Below are 18232 nucleotides of genomic sequence, written 5' to 3'. Positions count from 1 at the left end.
GCTTACATACATTTCCATTACAAAAATGTACATCAATAACTGGAATTTAGATGAGCACCGTATTCAGCAGGTATGTATGTCAGATAATTTTGTGAGGCTTGATATGATGTGAAAATGGCTCAACCTCATCTCTGCTTCTTTTAACAGATGTTTACCAGCATTCACACAACCTAAAGATAATGTTAATAGTTGGTAGTGATGTATATATGCTCTGAATTGCAAGTGTCAGCTTCTTGAGTATAGTCTACCAACATTACACGAGGTCAAAATGCAAACTTCCCATCAGATCCCATAAAGGAAATCATCCAGATATGTTCTAGCAGTCACAAGAGTGAGCAAAACACAGCAGGAGTAAATAAGACCTACATGCCTGCTGAGGATTGCAAAAAGAAAAGGTGTAACAACATTGCTAACACTAGACAATCTTGATGGGAAGTGTCCACTATTCCATATTCCAACTCTAAGAAATACTGATGTTCTCAAGTTACCAAAATGTTTGATACTAAAGAATATATCATGATATAATATATATATATATATATATATATATATATATATATATACCTAGAGAGAGAGCCTCAGTGGTATAGTTAACACACCTGGCCGTGAGTTTGTGGAATACGGCAGTCAGACCACAGGTCACTTAGCTGCTCATCCTTTGTGTTGGTCAATAAATGGGTAGGTTGGTAAACATGAGGAAGGTAAGCTGTGGAAACCCTTATGTTGCAGTGGCCTTATGTCCCAGGGTGTAGGATGTCATCCATCATGAGCTAAAAGGCCGAGGATAAGCACCAAGGAAATGCAAACCTATAGAGTTATGCTTGTAACTTTTTTTATGTAATATATACCTATTTGTATGCACATGTGCACTATTCCCTACTCAAACATGGCTTCATTGACCACAAGTTTGTGCAACAGCAGTTATATAATTGTACCCCAATTCATCAAACAATTACAGGATCAGATTAACAAAAGTTTTAGAATTATTGATATATGTGTCCATTTTTGGTCTAAAAGGACATATACATTGTCTTAACCAAAATTATACTATAGCCTTAAAGGTAATGATAACCATATTTTGTGGTGGCTGTTTTCTCTCTCCCCCTCCTACCTATTTAAGTTATGATGTTTGCTTAATCACACAATGTGGCCTAGATATATATCAAACTTTTATACAGGAAATTAGAATATCACTTTTTTACTCTTTGTATATCTTGCAAAGGTTTCCCCAACCCTAATTTTTCCATACACATACATAATATCAAATTCATCAACTGCTGATTCACCAACCATTGTAATTTTCAAGAACCTAATCCTTGTGGCTGCAGAGGGAATGTGTGTGTGTGTGTGTGTGTGTGTGTGTGTGTGTGTGTGTGTGTGTGTATTTCTTTTAGGAATCAATGATATTTCATACATTTCATAAACATTTAATAATATTTTAATTTTATAAGTTAATTTGTGATCTGCATTTACCTCCAGAAATTATTCAAGACAATACTAAACATTAACACAACATACAACAACCCTCCACTAAAATTTTTAAAATAAAAAAAACATCCTCATTTGCTCATCTGTTCCACTTCAGGCTGTTAAAATGATATGTGAGCCAAGACTAGGCCAGGAAGCCAAGCAAAGCAATGAGTATGAACATAATCCTAACTGTTTACATAGGTTACTAGTCACAAACAATCAACAGTATTCTATCAGGAAAAATATCAGTTGATATACTTTACAAATTTGTATATAGGTGTTCATTTTCCATTCAAATATACAATGCATATATATATATATATATATATATATATATATATATATATATATATATATATATATATATATATATATATATATATGAAACAAATTATTCACTCAATGTTTTTTACATTTCTGTTCCTTTCTTTTTTAAAAAAATAACCTTGGATATTATACAACAATACACTTGTGTTTAGTCCAAAGAAAACCCTTCTTTGTGCAACTATCATTGTTCATTCCTGTCACAGCACAAAAAGATATTTCGTTGACCAAAAAGTATTGAACAAGTGCATAAGTATGAGCAATGGGAGACAGAGGAAGTGAACAATAACATCTCATTACACAGACATATGAGCATAATTTTATATATTACCAGAGGCACCCCTTTCAATTCAGCTTGGCCTATGAGTGAAATCCATTGTGAAATAACTTGAGCGATATACTTTTCCTTGAACATTTTTATGGTTAACTCATTCAGAAAGCAAATCTGCACAATGCTAAGCATGATCAACAATTAACATCCATATAAGCTAATCCAATACCCACAACAGCATGCAACAAAACATCAATATGATGCCTTACACAATACAATTCACTTTCAGTACTTTCACTATAAGGTGCACAGAGAAGAGCCACGATGACACACAGTACGTCCTATACTGATCTGTCATTTGCAGTGAGGATTTAATGATTCACATCAATTAGCTTTGGGAAAAATCACTGGTACTATGACTTACAATTATAATTATTGTGGCTTGGCTGTACATAAGGCCATCTAGTCAGCTCCTGGTGATGTCACCTTTAGCTGAATATTTTCAACTCTCTGGTCCTGAGATCATTCTATGAGGGGTATACTGTTAATGGGAAGTCAAGATTCTTCCACAGCTCCTCTTTGGTTCAATTTGTTGTTTCTCCTTCATAGTTATCATAAAAATGAGTTGCAGTGAGACTGTAAGATTTTAAGAGTATGAAAGTTATGGTGTTAGGTAGATAGTCACATTCCTCCTTAGGAGAAAACATTTTAGCCCTCCATCATCTTTACAAACTAACACTGCATAACTTCATCCTTTGTAAAGGATGAAATTACGCAGTGTCTTGGTTGCACTTCAGACCATCAAGCTCCTTGCCTATTTAAGACATAACCTTTGGTCAAGCAAGTAGAATATTACATGATCAACAGATTCCAAGTTTCATTCCCAAAATATCTTAACAAAATTTTAAGATGTCCATGTTCCACTTTCTGACTAATTTGTGATTAATCAAGTATATTATGTTGTCATTAGATTGAAGAAATTAGTACCTCAGTTTTGTATACCATAAACAAATGCCAGCATCCAGAGATCTGACAGCAGCGACTAAGAGATCATTAAAATTTCACTTACAGTAAGAAAGAGAATGGGAAAAAAAAAAAAAAAAGTCTTAAAGACATCACACTGTATCACATGCCTGACTGCATAAGTGTATAAATCTAAAGTTTCATGACCACAAAACCAAAATTCCAATAGCACTAGCATCTGGAGTCCTTTCAAAGTTACTGTCCTCACCTTGTAATACATTTTTGCAGTGAATTCAGGCACTATTGATAGAAATGCATATAGAACAGGAAAGTATCTATTAGCACAGCTTTGACATAGTGCACCTTAACATCACTTTGTCACCCCAAACCTGGTTTGAGGACCTTTTATCAGAGCTTTGAACATTAGGTGATTAACTTGTAATAGTACAGTTTGTGCAGATAAAAAAAATCCAACAGAATGTCTTGATGCCTGACCAAGAGACACATCCCACCTGATGTAACTTTCTGACTTACGCTACATACAATGAAAAATATTTGTTGACATTCTAACTAAAAAACCTCACAACACACTATATCAAAATACCAAAACATCATCATAAAACCTCACATCATAAGAAAAGATAATAAATATATAAATACAAGCTACACTGAATATAAACAGAGCAAAATTAAATCTGGATTTGAACTTTACACATTTCTTTCTACCTTGCCCATGTTAACAACACAATGAACACAGCCAACGTCAGGTATATATATACACAGAGAAGGTATAAAAACCTTAACCCAACTCTCACCCCAAAAATGTAAAAACTAAAAACCATGTCCTTGGTCAGAAAAGGATCACTTAATATGCAAAGTATCCACGCAAGTCATGAATTAAGTCAATGCAAGCTTTGCAATACAGCCGCAGAAAACAAAAAGCAAGATTCTTAGAATATAATTATACACATTATACCAAGAGTGTCCACAAAAAGAAAAGTAACATGATATTGACCAAATGTTCATAGCCAAAGAAAATTTTGGAAGAAACTAGTCCAATTAACTGCTTCATTTCTTGGCCCAATCTACTCATACAATATCAATTGGGGTATTCACACTCATAAAATAATATCCCAAACACCACCAAACATCACTGTCAGTATACTCATACATATTTTATCTCAGCATCCAAAATCCGTCAATCCATACATATAACCTTACATAGAAAATCTTTCATGAGCATGTCCATTTGTTACCATCCATTCTGTCTACATAACTGCAGATATTCATGTTCTGGAATGCCACCCTTTATATGAGAAATGGCCAGTCTATCTATCTGCATAACAGGTTGACATCTCTGTTAATGAGAGTAGCTAAGATGAGATGCCCATATGCATAGCGTATAGATTTTAAATATTATCTGCCTAGGACTCTAGAAATGGAGGAGAGATCCTCAATAACTACCCTTGCAAGAGTCAGGTGCACAAGCATACCCAGATGTCTCCTCATGGCCAGTAATATCAGAAAAAATATGTTAATAAATAAATAAAACAAGTAAATTTAAAATATAGTTGAAGAGAAATATATATTACATGTGCTTGTTTTTTTTATATTTACTAAACTTTCACACTTGGTTTATAAAAGTTTTATTCTCTTTTTAGAGTAACATCTTTTCCGGTATTTTTGTTATTTCATAATTAAATACAACCTGACATATATGAAACACAAGTTTGCATTACAAAACTAACAAAAATTCAGAAAAATAGCCAAAAACTTTTCATAATTTTTTTTTTTATTATTATTGCATTCCTTCTTGAATACAACATGCCATGAGTGAAAAAGGCAGGCATGTACAGGAATATAAATTAAATCAATTACTAATGCAAAAAGACACTTAGATTTCCTTGTGGTGAGATACTGCAGTGGATGCAGTAGGATGCTGCAGGAACTATTGATGGAGGCACCTTTCTGGATGCTTGCAGAACACAGCCACCTTGGCCCCAATAAACAATGAATAGACCTCCATAAGACTTACAAGTAAGATGAATCCTCCAGAAAGGCAAAATCCACAAGGTAGTATCCGAGATATACCATCTTATCACCTGTATATAGGCATGATAATGTCCATAATGTCTTCAATCATCTTATTACAAAACTGTTTATTTATAGAAAATATATATTAATATATAATATATTATAAGATGAAATCCACAATTTTACAATGGTAAGTTATGTCAATCCTTTGTAAAGCATATTTCCAGCATTTTTGAATCATGACTCATTGTATTTAAAGTAATTGGTAAAAGAAACGATTCAGCACTATGAGCTCCATATCCATTCACACTAGAATATTACACACTTTGTGCAGTTATACAAGCTGGTGTGGTCTTCATGGCTCCAGAAATACTTAGTCCTTATTCTTTATAATAACAAGATACAGGACACATGGCACCAACCATGATCATGATGAAAATATGATGAATTCACTCACCAAGCTAGTACAAATATTTTTATACATACACATGTCCAATAAAATAAAACAATTGTCCTGCAATAATGATAAGATAGTTGTTTGAGAACATTAAAATCTCTGAAAAATTTTGATGTCAACAAAATACATGTATGTACCACACAGACCATCCAAATCACTGAGAATCCCTATATTGTTCTGGTAAAATCAGCATTTTAGTAAATACAAAGGGCTGAAATCGTCTTACTTATAAAAATAACTATTATATTACATCACATTTGAGTAATACACGATAAAGCTTGACCTCACTGGCTAAAACTAGGACCATTTAAACCAAGAAGAAAGGTATCCACTCCTTTGGGACTGGCTGGATTCACTTCCTTGAGAAGATAAGGAATTATTCTTACTAAGTCTTCCAGATCCTTTGAGATCTTGACCCTCCTTTTCTCCCTCTTCTTCCTCTCCCTCTGGTGTCTCAGGGGTTTTAATGCCACCATCAATATCCTAATATGAAAAGTAAGAAAAAAATATCAATAAATGAATAAATAAATAAATAAATAAATAAATAAATAAATGTATATATACATATATATATATATATATATATATATATATATATATATATATATATATATATATATATATATATATATATATATATATATATATATATATATATATATATATATATATATATATATATATAGGCAAATTTTAATACCTAAGACAGCAACATCTAACATGGCAAAGTTAAAAATATTAAGGAAATATTGAGGAGTTCTCTTCTTTGATGGATGTTAAAAAAATACATTGTATAAAGAAAATAACAAAAAATATGTTTCACATCTTTTGTTTCTTGCAGTTTACAGGACTCCCCTGATGCATGGCAACCTGAATCATTGTCTCAGAACATATTCATAACATTACAACACTGAAAAGTAAACAAATCATGGCAACCTGTATCAGTGACTCAGGACATACTCATAACATTGCAACACTCACTGCAAGGTGAACAAAGTCATAATGCAAAGAAAGGTGTGTAAACACACACAAGTAACATACACATAAGTGAAATTTGTTTAAGGTAAAAGTCTGCTTTCACTTCCTATGGATTAACATGCAAAATAAAGCAAAACTTTTAGAACAATAATTTTCTAACCTTTTGAGCTTCGCGGACCTTCTCATTGGTTTTTTCCTGCATTCCACTCTCGTACTCCCTCACATCATCCAGCGTCATCCCATACCATTCATCAATCCAGGCAAATGCTTGTCGATGGCCCAAAAGCAAGATATTTCGGATAGCCTGAGTTAGAATAAGATGATATCAAACAGAGAATTATATTTTCCATAGAATGCTTTTTAACAATGTTAAACATATATACAAAAAAATTTCAACATAACTTTTACAATTATCTCAATGCATACTTAGTATGAAGTTTCTCTAATATAAAGGCACTAATTATATGAGCTGCAACTCACACGGTGCACAAACTCCTCTACTTTGGTCTGCAGTCCAAACACTTGAAAGGATACATCAACCAGCTTGTAGGAGCACATAATCACATCACAGCATTTATCCCAGCCTTTCTCCAAAGGACCACGGCCCGTTTTTTCTGATCTGAATACAGACAGATCCTGAAACACAAGGATATATTGAAAGTTTTACCTCACTGCTGCTCTTCTAAGCCATTTTCCTGGAAATACAAATAGTTATTTTCCAACCTAAATTGAAACACAAACTTCCATGTTAAACTTTACAAAAAACTCATATGAAAATCTTAAAGACACCTCACAACACTTGCCTAATCATGAAGAGCTTCAAGAAGACTCCTTAGCAATCATGCAGTCATCAACCTTACCTCCTCCTCCTTGTAATGCTTCTCATCCACAGGGTCAGTGAGAATGTCCACTCTGTCAACAGTCCGTTTCTTCAGCTCCTCCTCTTCCATATTCAGACACTGAAACACGTACATAAACAGTGTGTTTATACTTTTAAAAAATTTAAATATGCTAACAATTCTTTTAATCCTTATATACACAAGTATACTTTTTACTCAAACATTCTTAGATTACATATACTACACAGAAAAAAATTAGATTATAAGGTAAATCATACCAAAGCTGTAACTCTCTTTTTAGTAGTGCAATAACAGGCAAACATAATAGCCCTTACATTTTCTGAGGATCCATTGTTGTTTTCATAACGAGTGCGAATTTTGATTGAAAATCTTGGTACCACCGAACACTGCAAGAGATAAAAGTTTTCTGATGTTATGTGCCTGTATATATATATATATATATATATATATATATATATATATATATATATATATATATATATATATATATATATATATATGAAGACGTACTCACTCTAACCAGTAAATATAATTATAATCCTTTATCAACAAAATTACTTCTCTACCAACTTTAAAGAAAATATATGCCAAGATCTAAAGCAACACAGATGTTTATCAAAAGTTACTTGTAATGAAATTTCAACAAGGCTTCAGCTGTAAGACACTCACTAAGCCTGAATCTAAATAAAATCCAGAAATTAAATATGCATATGTACATCCAGTAAGCTCGGTTTAGATATAATCTAGTGATTTCAGCAACAGAAGAATGACATGACATAATACAAATTCCGTAAATTGCTGTTATCTCATTATCTTTGCTATCCTGCTCCTCTGCATAAAGCACTGCAAGGGTTGGCCATGCAAGAAACTCATTCAGGATATTTTGCCCATACATGTTTTTTCATGCATGTCCTGTTACAACTCTTCTCTATCCATTTCCCAACACACTCTTCCATCTTTCTCCCTCTTCTCACAGAGACCATCCTCTCTTATTCAGATGTCATATTTAACTCCTACACATTTTGTTTAATAGTCTTTCTTCAACACATATAATTCTTGACTATAGTTGGTTCAGAGCATGAAGTCTGTTCAAGGCGTGGCAGATTCTGGAATTCCCATGAGTGCAACGCTGCCAGTTCGTCCGCCAAATATCAGATTAACAGTCCATCTCCCTTCCTTCACACGTATTTATCTCTCTCTCTCTCTCTCTCTCATATATATATATATATATATATATATATATATATATATATATATATATATATATATATATATATATATATATATATATATATATATATATATATATTATACTTATGTAGTATTTATTTATTACCAATTTCAATCTTGTGAAGGGAGGTTTTGCAGCCACTGAAGGATATTTTTTCCTTCACTTCTTGAATTTTTAGCAGAGTCAAGATTTGATGCCTCTCATAAAATGCCAAGACTGTTCTCCTTACAACACATTTATCAAAGTGGTGTAGAGTGGTGACAGGTGCAGAATATCTCCTCTTCTTTGGTGACAAAAAGACTGTCCTTTCTGGTGATATCCAGCCTCGTTTCGAGCAGATTCTTTGAACAGTTTTCTCGGAAATGTTGGTGGCTTTTGCAGCTCATGCAGTTGCATTTGAAGGTGGGATAAGGAATCCATTACAAGCTTTCTCTTCAATGAAATACTTGATGTAGTAAACCATTTTCATTTCCCTGCTATGCAGGACCCTGGAACACGAGCAAGTCGGATTTGTAGCTTCAATCAAAATCCCTTTCCCACTGCTCCTCCTTCAACACACACACACACGCACGCACGCACGCACGCGTGCACACACACACACACACACACACACCTGCAAGGGAGTGCTAATCCCTTTTAATGATACCCCACAACCACCATCACCACTACTACCAGGACAATGTTGCAACATGGGAAAAAATACTTGCCACTTCATATAATCTATACAAATCATAGTTATAATCCTAAACATTGACATTCATTGTACTATGTAGCTTCCTTTATTATAGACAGAATACATAAAATATCACTTTCAAATAGCACCCGGGTGGGAAACAAAAGAGAGAGGCCCACGTATGAAAGGTTGATTTGGCAGCATGGCTAGGGGTAAACCATCATACTTGCCCCACCTTGAATGGACTTTTTGCTTTGAACAGACTATAGTCTGCAATGTTGGTAAGGAACTAAACGACTAGTGTATAAACTGTTACACAAAAATAGTGATGTAAATTATGTACTTTGTTGGAATAACTAACATAATTGCAATTAATCCTAAACATTACCTCACAGACAGGTTTAGAATACCTATGAATAGCAGAATGACAAATCATCTGGAAGAAACAGATACCTTGGCATGTCAACTTGTTCTTTCCTCTCATTCAGTAAAGAACTAAAGAAATACATTAGTCTAACTATAGCCTTGGGGTGTGGCCGTTCATGTATGCCATTGCCCCGGTTTGCACCATTATCTGACCCTTACATTACCTCCCTCTTTTTCTTTTTTGTGGCTTACAGCAATATCTTGGCCCTATACTATGTATGATAACACTGTATGAATACTGCAGTGTCACAAATATGGTCTCTCTACAAGAGAAATTAATGAGGTAATTGATGCAGAGGTCAGAACTGCTAAGAAACCTATTCACACCCAAACCACCATGCTGATAAAAGAGGTGCTTGCTGACAACTAGCCCAGCAACTTGCCAGACATACTGCCTATGTAGCACTTTTGGGCTATATTAAAGGAAAAGTTGTGGGAGACGAACAAGTCAACAATTAACGAACTGTCACCCACCATCTGCACGGTCTGAGAGAGCAAGAAGAGTTTTTTCATCCAAATATTATGTAGTAGTTGGTACATGTTCCATTCAATTTTCATAGTATTTGTGCAATTCCTGTTGAGTTTATTATTACTTCTGTTCAAATGCATTGAGGAAAACAGGGCAGGGAAACGTTGTGTGTGCCAAATTGTCAAAATATTGTCAAAATAATTTTTTTGGACATCATAAAGGCAAAGGTCCACACAATAGAGGCAAATAAGCATCCATATTCAATGTTTCAAAATGTATGCTCATGTGCCTCTGATATTAAGCTATGTTAAACAACAAACTTTCTTCCTTCTACTCATGACCCCTTCACTACACAAGACATCACTGCAGACAGCATACATGGTTGTCATATCCCTAAATTTTAATTTAGCTTGTGCATGGTCTTGGAAGATTTGTTTTCATATTTACTGTCACTTGGGGCTATGATGTTGTTAAAAACCACTAATATGAGATAGAAATGCACTGATATATCTGACATGTTGCAGAAGGACTAGGATAGCAGGACTACCACGTTTTAGTGAACGTAATAGTTGGTGATGAGTGGTGGAATGCTATTTGGCAACATAAGTATGCTGTAATCATTCTGCCATATACACAAATATGATGTTTAGGAGGAAAGCAGAGGGACAGTAGAACACTTTCACTTTGAATTCCAGAGAGGATGAAGATGCCTCTTGCTTCTCCAACAAAATGTGTTACAGAATAAAAAAAGACGATAAGAATCCTCAGAAAACAAAATAAAATCTAAGTAAGAGAGTCATCCTTCTGCTACTGAGCATCTCACTTCAGAAGAAAATAAAATAGACTAACTTGAGAATAAGTATAGTATATATTTTTTTAAATCTTAAAACTAGAAAAATTAGGATATAAAATTACATTATCAGCTATGATATCCTTTACATGTCTTATCTGTCTTTGTTGTGCTATCAAGGGATAATGAGTCTAAGGTTATGAGACTGAGTGATTAGATTAGAACAGCAATAATCCTATAATTTAAGGAAAAAAGTGCTGATCTAGCCCCTCAACTGGAGGATGTGCTCATGATGATATTCTAAAATTGTACAAGGAATTATGTCACATGCTAGCATGAAGTGCCAAGTATGCAATGGCTGTGTGGTGTGCAGTTCTTAAGAGTGATAAAGATCCTGAAAAAAAATATATAATAATAATTAAAAAATAGCAAAGCGATGTCACAGCAGAAAGCATGATACTTACTGTTAATTCTGTTGCCACAGCATGTCACATGCAAAAGAACAAAAAACAGCATTAAGCATTGATTAACTTAATTTGGGATTGTAATGAGATGACATTATATATGTAATCATCCCAATGGCATAGGCGAGAGAAAACAATGTGTAATTTATCATTATGTTATGTTTGATTTCTGTATTCCTTATAAAGTAAAAAAAAAAAAAAAAACTATTGCATACTACATGCATATGACACTTCAAAAAATATCCATCTGATTCTGAATATGTTGTTGATGCCAATGATGAAAGTCAGGATGGTTACTCAAAGGGAATGTAGGACACAAAAATAAGACAAATACAGGCATATAAAATTACCCTGGCTTCCATCAAGTATACCAACTGAAATTCAAGTGTTAACAGTTAACTTTAAAACAGAACTTACTGCTTCTAGAACAAAAAGTATTCATTCGCATTTCATTAAAACTATATAATGTATATATTTGATAAGATCAATTCTACAATTAATTTATCAAAAATAATAAGAGCATACACTAGATGTGAATATATACCAGTGACTTAAAAGTTCTAGATGAAAACTATACAGATAAAATCTAAAATATATAGATTACTAAAAACTCTATATCTAGCAAAGTCAGTGCACTACATTCAGTCTGGCTGTCACATGCTATACCTTGTATATAAAATCTGAAAAGGCATCCAGAAAACTTGTTTATGGTACTGTTTTTTGTGCAACTAATAATCATGACTAATTACTAAGACAGCATTACAATTGCAATTAAAAGCAATACTAACCTAATACTTCAGATACCTTACTGATCATCGCTTTCCTTTCAGTCACTTCCTTAAGATCTGCATTTCTGCATTCAGTGGATTGACAATGCAACAATGTAATTAAGGCCTTCCACTTTTGAAACTGAAATCTCATCTTCACCAAGCAATTAGAAAATATCTGCTGGTTTTCTACTAGCAATACATTTCCACATTAAAAATAAAAAAAATCCTGACCTGTTTCTGTATAAGGGTAGTAGTTCCAGGCTCGCTCAGTGAGATATATGAATCTGGGAATATAAGAGCGGATCCATACTGGCAGCTTCCTGGAAAAACATATCAAATTACTAGCCATTCAGTATTGTTTCCACAGGCAGAGACCACAGACTGGAGATCCTCTTATCTTAAAAAATCATGATTCCATGTTTACATTCTGCCTGGTCTGACTTTTCCACATTCATCTATAAATGTTCACCTCCTCTCGTTAGCAGTATACCTGTATTCAACCAATCTCAAACTCTTAACTCTTAACTTGATCTAAAACATTTAATATGATAATTCTAAGGCAACCATTAATTCTAAGGCAACTATCTAGTGATCCCCAAGAATATGGATTTAAAAATGGCTATACTGATAATATTATTATTTTTAGTCAATTTATGTAAAATTTTTGAAGGCTCATAAAAGTTTTTGAGAGTATCCAGCATATTATTTTTCATATCCATAATCTTTATTCCCATTCCATCATTCTCACTGTACAATAAAACCTGAATTATCCTAAACTCACCTTGATCTGCACTGATAAAAGATTCTCCTGATTTTAGGGAGATATGATAGTGTACAATCCAAATAAGCAGGTCAGTCCATATGATTCATGTGTTGACAATGCAGATTATTTTAGGTTACAATGTGTTTATTCACAATTATTCAATACTGTTAGTTTGTCCTAGTTTATGAACTCTTTCCCACCACATTTTATTGTCTCTTTGTCCTGAGTACCATAATACATACAGTACTAGATACTTTCTTCAAAACAAACAGTTTCTTCCACACACTAACAATAGACATAACTTCTTCCCTTCCAATGATCTGAACTTACAAATCTCCAATGATCTCAAGCTTCCAATCTGCCTCCCAATTGCACGTACATTTGCTATTTATATAGTGTATATTTATCTTCACCTGTAACTGGCCTTACTGATGAGAACTGCTGAGAGAGAGAGAGAGAGAGAGAGAGAGAGAGAGAGAGAGAGAGAGAGAGAGAGAGAGAGAGAGAGAGAGAGAGAGAGAGAGAGAGAGAGAGAGAGAGAGAGAGAGAGAGAGAGAGAGAGAGAGAGAGAGAGAGAGAGAGAGAGAGAGAAATCATAAAAAGTGAATTGTAAGCCCCTTATCTAATCTACACCTTAAATATCTTTTATGTGCAAGCAATGTCAACTAAATGGAAAGATAGAGATACATTACAAAATGTGATCTAGGTACATTGCAAACAACTAGTATTCTGTTATTAATCTACATACCTAATTACATGAGGCACCAAACCACACTTGTGTACTGTCACAGATGACAGTACACAAAAAAGTGAGAATGGATGAGGTAAACAGCTTCCCAGACGCACTAAATGTCAAACTACAATGCTCTCACTGTAACTGTATTCTATACATGCAATGTATTTTGTTGTAACTATTGAAGCTATGGTTATGTTAAACTACTTGATAAAAACACTCATCTAATTCAGTATTCATACCACTAACTAACCTCCTCAGGACACATCTAATATGCATAAACCAATATGTTGAACATAAAGGCGGCAAATGAGCTGGAGACGGGTGAAGTATATTATATATATATATATATATATATATATATATATATATATATATATATATATATATATATATATATATATGTATGTATGTATGTATGTATGTATGTATGTATGTATGTATGTATGTATGTATGTATGTATGTATGTATGTATGTATATATATATATATATATATATATATATATATATATATATATATATATATATATATATATATATATATATATATATATATATATATATATATATATATATATATATGTATGTATGTATGTATGTATGTATGTATGTATGTATGTATGTATGTATGTGTATATATATATATATATATATATATATATATATATATATATATATATATATATATATATATATATATATATATATATATATATATATATATATATATATATATATACATATATATATATATATATATATATATATATATATATATATATATATATATATATATATATATATATATATATATATATATATATATATATATATATATATATATATATATATATATATATATATATATATATATTATGTTTTGACTATAATGTTTCCCTCTCACCCTTCCCCCTAGTTTATTCATGCATATACATACCCAGAGAGGTGGATGCGCTTCTCTGTGTACTGTCCTTGGCCATGGACAGGATCAGTGTGAGAGGTGTTCTCCACCACCTCTACTCCCTCACCCCCATGGCTTTGCTCCAAACTGTGACGTGCAATCATGTACAGCTGCCCAATGTGATACTGCAATGTTTACCAAAAGATTCTCATAAGTTTTTCACCTCATACTGACATGTAATTACCAAACTTTAACCCTAACAGCTATACCATTTACCTATCACTTACATATTGCTCCTAAGTCAGTTCCTACAGGCCACCAAACTCTAACAAATTTGAGTCCCTAATCTGCCTTTACTTCGCAAATACATTCATTAGTCTCCTTGCCGCTGGTGGAGAATTATGGTCATATCTCTTGCCTGGAGAGAGAGAGAGAGAGAGAGAGAGAGAGAGAGAGAGAGAGAGAGAGAGAGAGAGAGAGAGAGAGAGAGAGAGAGAGAGAGAGAGAGAGAGAGAGAGAGAGAGAGAGAGAGAATTTACCTAGTTGTATTGTACAGGGCATGAGCCAAAGCTCATTTTGTCCTGTCTCCATAACTATATTTATCCACTTTCTCTTTAAACATTTGTACACTGTTTGCCACAACCACCTCTTCCTTCAAATAATTCCAGATTTTAATAGTGTGTGTGTGTGTGTGTGTGTGTGTGTGTGTGTATAGCTGCATTAGCTGGCAGCCTCTCCCGCCTAGAGTTGCAGTATCCTCACTTGCCCATGTTAACATTGCAAAAAAGATGCATAACTGGCAACTCATGCCAGCAGGCCACCCTCTCAAAATATTTCATCCTCATATTCATATTAACTTACACAAAAGATTTTTCTCAGTTAGAGTCATTAGCCATTGGAATTCCTTGCCTTCTGAAGTTGTGTTAGCTCTCACCTTAACAATGTTTAAAAGATTACTTGTTGCTCATTTGGAAGACAGACTATATGAATATTAACTTTATTATAACTGATAATTCACTAACAACACACATTCCACAGTACTTTACATCAGGTACATGTTTGTCATCATCACAAATATTTTATTACATTGTGGCGTGTTGGCATGTTTGGAGCTCCCTTCTAGTGGAGCTCATCCTGGTAAGAAATCCTGTAAGGCCACAGGCCCAGCCACCATGGGATTCCAGTTCTCCACTCTTTCATCACCAATGCCCTGGTCCCCTTCTTCTGATCATATGATGATCATCCACTCAAGCTATTTTTGGGAAGGGCAGTAGTACAATGGATTTAGTTAATTTAGGTAACAGCCAAATGTGATAAAATCAAACTTAATCATTCTCCCTAAAGCAGCTGTGGTGGCTGTGATTTATCTGGTTCTTTCTCTCTTACTACAATATCAGGACTCAACTGCAACAACTGGCTGGAATAAAAAAAAAAAAAAATTCACTTGGATACTCCAATTTCCTTGAGAAGGGTACAACACTAATGAAGCATCTAATTTCCTTTAAAAAGGGCACCCTCTCTATAGTTTGTTCTATCCTGTAGTATTCATGTTTGTCCTACTGGGTACAAAATTTTCCTGGAACATGAAAAGAGTACGTTCGAATGATATTAATAATTCACACTTATTCAAGTAAATCTATCGATGGAAAGCCAAGCCCACCTGTGGCTACTTTCTCTACACACGTAATCTTACACCTGATTAATGCAACCAATGACAGCTAACAGGTGCATGATAATCCAGTATCATTATCTTAACTCTGACAACCAAAAAATAATCATATAATTACCTCCTCCACGGACATGGGCATGCAAATTCTATATTCTTTCAGCATCCTGGCTTCGTCTTGGCAGCTCCTGTATTTGTAGCGATCACTAGTCCATACAGAGCTACACTGGTCACTTCTAACCTTGTCCTGAGCAGCACACCGTGCTAAGCTGCTGGCCACTGTCGTGTTTACTCGATTACTGCCAATGTTCTCCACTCTCCGAAGTCAGCGTTGCCAGATTGTTTTGGCCATATTATCGTACTACATAGGTTGAAATTATTGTACTTCTGGTAAAATTATCGTACATATGCAATTATTCCAAATATTATGCAAAACTTCCACTTTCCAAATACAGCAGAATTTAGGTTATAATTATATATATATATATATATATATATATATATATATATATATATATATATATATATATATATATATATATATATATATATATATATATATATATATATATATATATATATACCAAAACAATCTGGCAACGCTGAGCTGCTGCCTAATAACTCGTTAACTAGTCAGTGTGTCGCGTCTATGGGTGGTGTTAGTATGCGTCTGTTTCAACTCCCAGCCTGACAGAATTTGTGTTTTTTTTTTGTGTGTGTGTGTGTAACCACGCCTACACAGTGGCTGCCAAGGCTTATCCATGAGTTAAACCTTCTTTAATTGGTAATGAGGAAGGCGTGGGCTCTAGCAGTGGACACCCGAAGGCAGCAGTGGGTGAAAACAAGCAAAATACAGAAAAGTTTGGCTGTGAGAAGGTGCTAGACAGCCAGCCATAGTGACGAGGAGGCAGGAACGTACATCACTACCACCACCACCACCACCACCATCACCACCATAGGGAAGGTAAGGTCAGGAAGTGTTAGAATAAATTTAGGTAACTTAACGTAACTTTTTAATGAATACATTTAGGTAACTTAACGTAACTTTTTAATGAATAACTGAACAACCCACGGTTTTGACTCATTTTAACGCATCTCACCTAACCTCCAGCACAATATATCCCTGTGTCAGCCTCGTCTCGTTGCTTAAAACCGTAAAATTTAACTTAATGAAAATTTAAACAATCTGGGTCATCTCTATCTATCAGCCATTATCTATCTTATCTGAGAGTGTTTTAAACCAATACTGTCGCAAAGCGGAGCCACATGACCAAACTTTAATATCCTCAGGTTAGATATACCTGCCATTACTTAGTTTAAGTTTGGCGAGGGTTTAAATGAGTGAGAAGGGTTGGTGGTCCCCTCCACTGGCCCCTCCACCGCCATCTTGGATAAGGCTCCCTAGCCCCCTCCGGTTCCAATATTATTTTTTTTATTTCCTAAGTATTTTATTTCGGCTTGTAGCTAAGATTTTATGGTTTGTAAAAATATTTCCTTGTTTTTTAAGTTATTTGAACGCGTGTATTGCGTGAAAAGTGGTGATTTTGGCGTTGTTTTTGTGTAAATAAGAGGGCCGTTTTCGGCGTATTTTTTTACGGTCCCAAAACTAAATTTTTTATTTCAGCCTGTACTAGGTTCTTATTGGTTTTAAAAAATAGTTGGTGTTTTTTTAATTGTGTTGCCGTCCCGCTCAGTGAAATGCGTGCACCGTACACTTGTTTTTATTCGTGTTCAACCTCCAATAATATTGATTTTTTTTTCGGTAGATTTTTTATTTGTGCTTGTAGCTCACTTTAAATGATTTTAGAAAATAGTTCAGATTTTTTAAAGTGTTTTCCGTTATGTTTAAGCCAGAATGGGTGGACATTTGAACGATTTTAAATGGGGTGAACGTTCCAACAGTTTCCAGATACTTCTTTTTAAATATCTTTAATACTACTGCGTTTTGAAATGTGTTGTTATTTGTGGCATTAGTTAAAATGTGTGG

The 18232-nt window shown here is 34.0% G+C and overlaps 2 protein-coding genes across 7 annotated transcripts in view; one reads left to right on the top strand and one right to left on the bottom strand.

Moving 5' to 3' along the window:
- Positions 1-1406: 1406 nt before the first annotated feature.
- LOC135115051 (cytoplasmic phosphatidylinositol transfer protein 1-like) lies at positions 1407-16581 on the bottom strand. Of its 2 annotated transcripts, none has more exons than XM_064031510.1 (8): positions 16367-16581; positions 14616-14764; positions 12412-12500; positions 7672-7763; positions 7358-7456; positions 6978-7133; positions 6658-6801; positions 1407-6002 (listed from the first exon to the last, which is right to left on the bottom strand). In XM_064031510.1, exons 1-8 carry the CDS (start codon positions 16409-16411, stop codon positions 5817-5819), a joined length of 960 nt encoding a protein of 319 aa, XP_063887580.1. In that variant the 5' UTR covers positions 16412-16581; the 3' UTR covers positions 1407-5816. The 2 variants fall into 2 exon arrangements, with proteins under 2 accessions (XP_063887580.1, XP_063887581.1); XM_064031511.1 differs by having other exon boundaries at positions 7672-7743.
- A 314-nt stretch (positions 16582-16895) lies between these two features.
- Positions 16896-18232, top strand: part of LOC135115050 (lactosylceramide 4-alpha-galactosyltransferase-like) — an 11339-nt gene continuing 10002 nt past the window's right edge. For all 5 annotated transcript variants that reach the window (XM_064031509.1, XM_064031506.1, XM_064031508.1 and 2 more), the window contains exon 1: positions 16896-17209. The gene's annotated coding sequence lies outside the window, so the exon portion shown is untranslated. The remainder of the gene's footprint in view (positions 17210-18232) is intronic.

The sequence above is a fragment of the Scylla paramamosain genome, chromosome 28, assembly GCF_035594125.1.
Source record: "Scylla paramamosain isolate STU-SP2022 chromosome 28, ASM3559412v1, whole genome shotgun sequence".
Classification (NCBI taxonomy): Eukaryota; Metazoa; Arthropoda; class Malacostraca; order Decapoda; family Portunidae; genus Scylla; species Scylla paramamosain.
This window is presented reverse-complemented; position numbering and strand designations above follow the sequence as displayed.

Excerpts from the sequence above, each read along its gene's own strand:
- LOC135115051 (XM_064031510.1), bottom strand. The coding sequence starts at position 16,411 with ATGCTGAAAGAATATAGAATTTGCATGCCCATGTCCGTGGAGGAG. Across the intron at positions 7,764-12,411 it reads CTACCCTTATACAGAAACAG|AAAACTTTTATCTCTTGCAG; the intron begins GTCAGGATTTTT and ends ACATAACATCAG. Across the intron at positions 6,003-6,657 it reads AGGTCCGCGAAGCTCAAAAG|GATATTGATGGTGGCATTAA; the intron begins GTTAGAAAATTA and ends TTTTCATATTAG.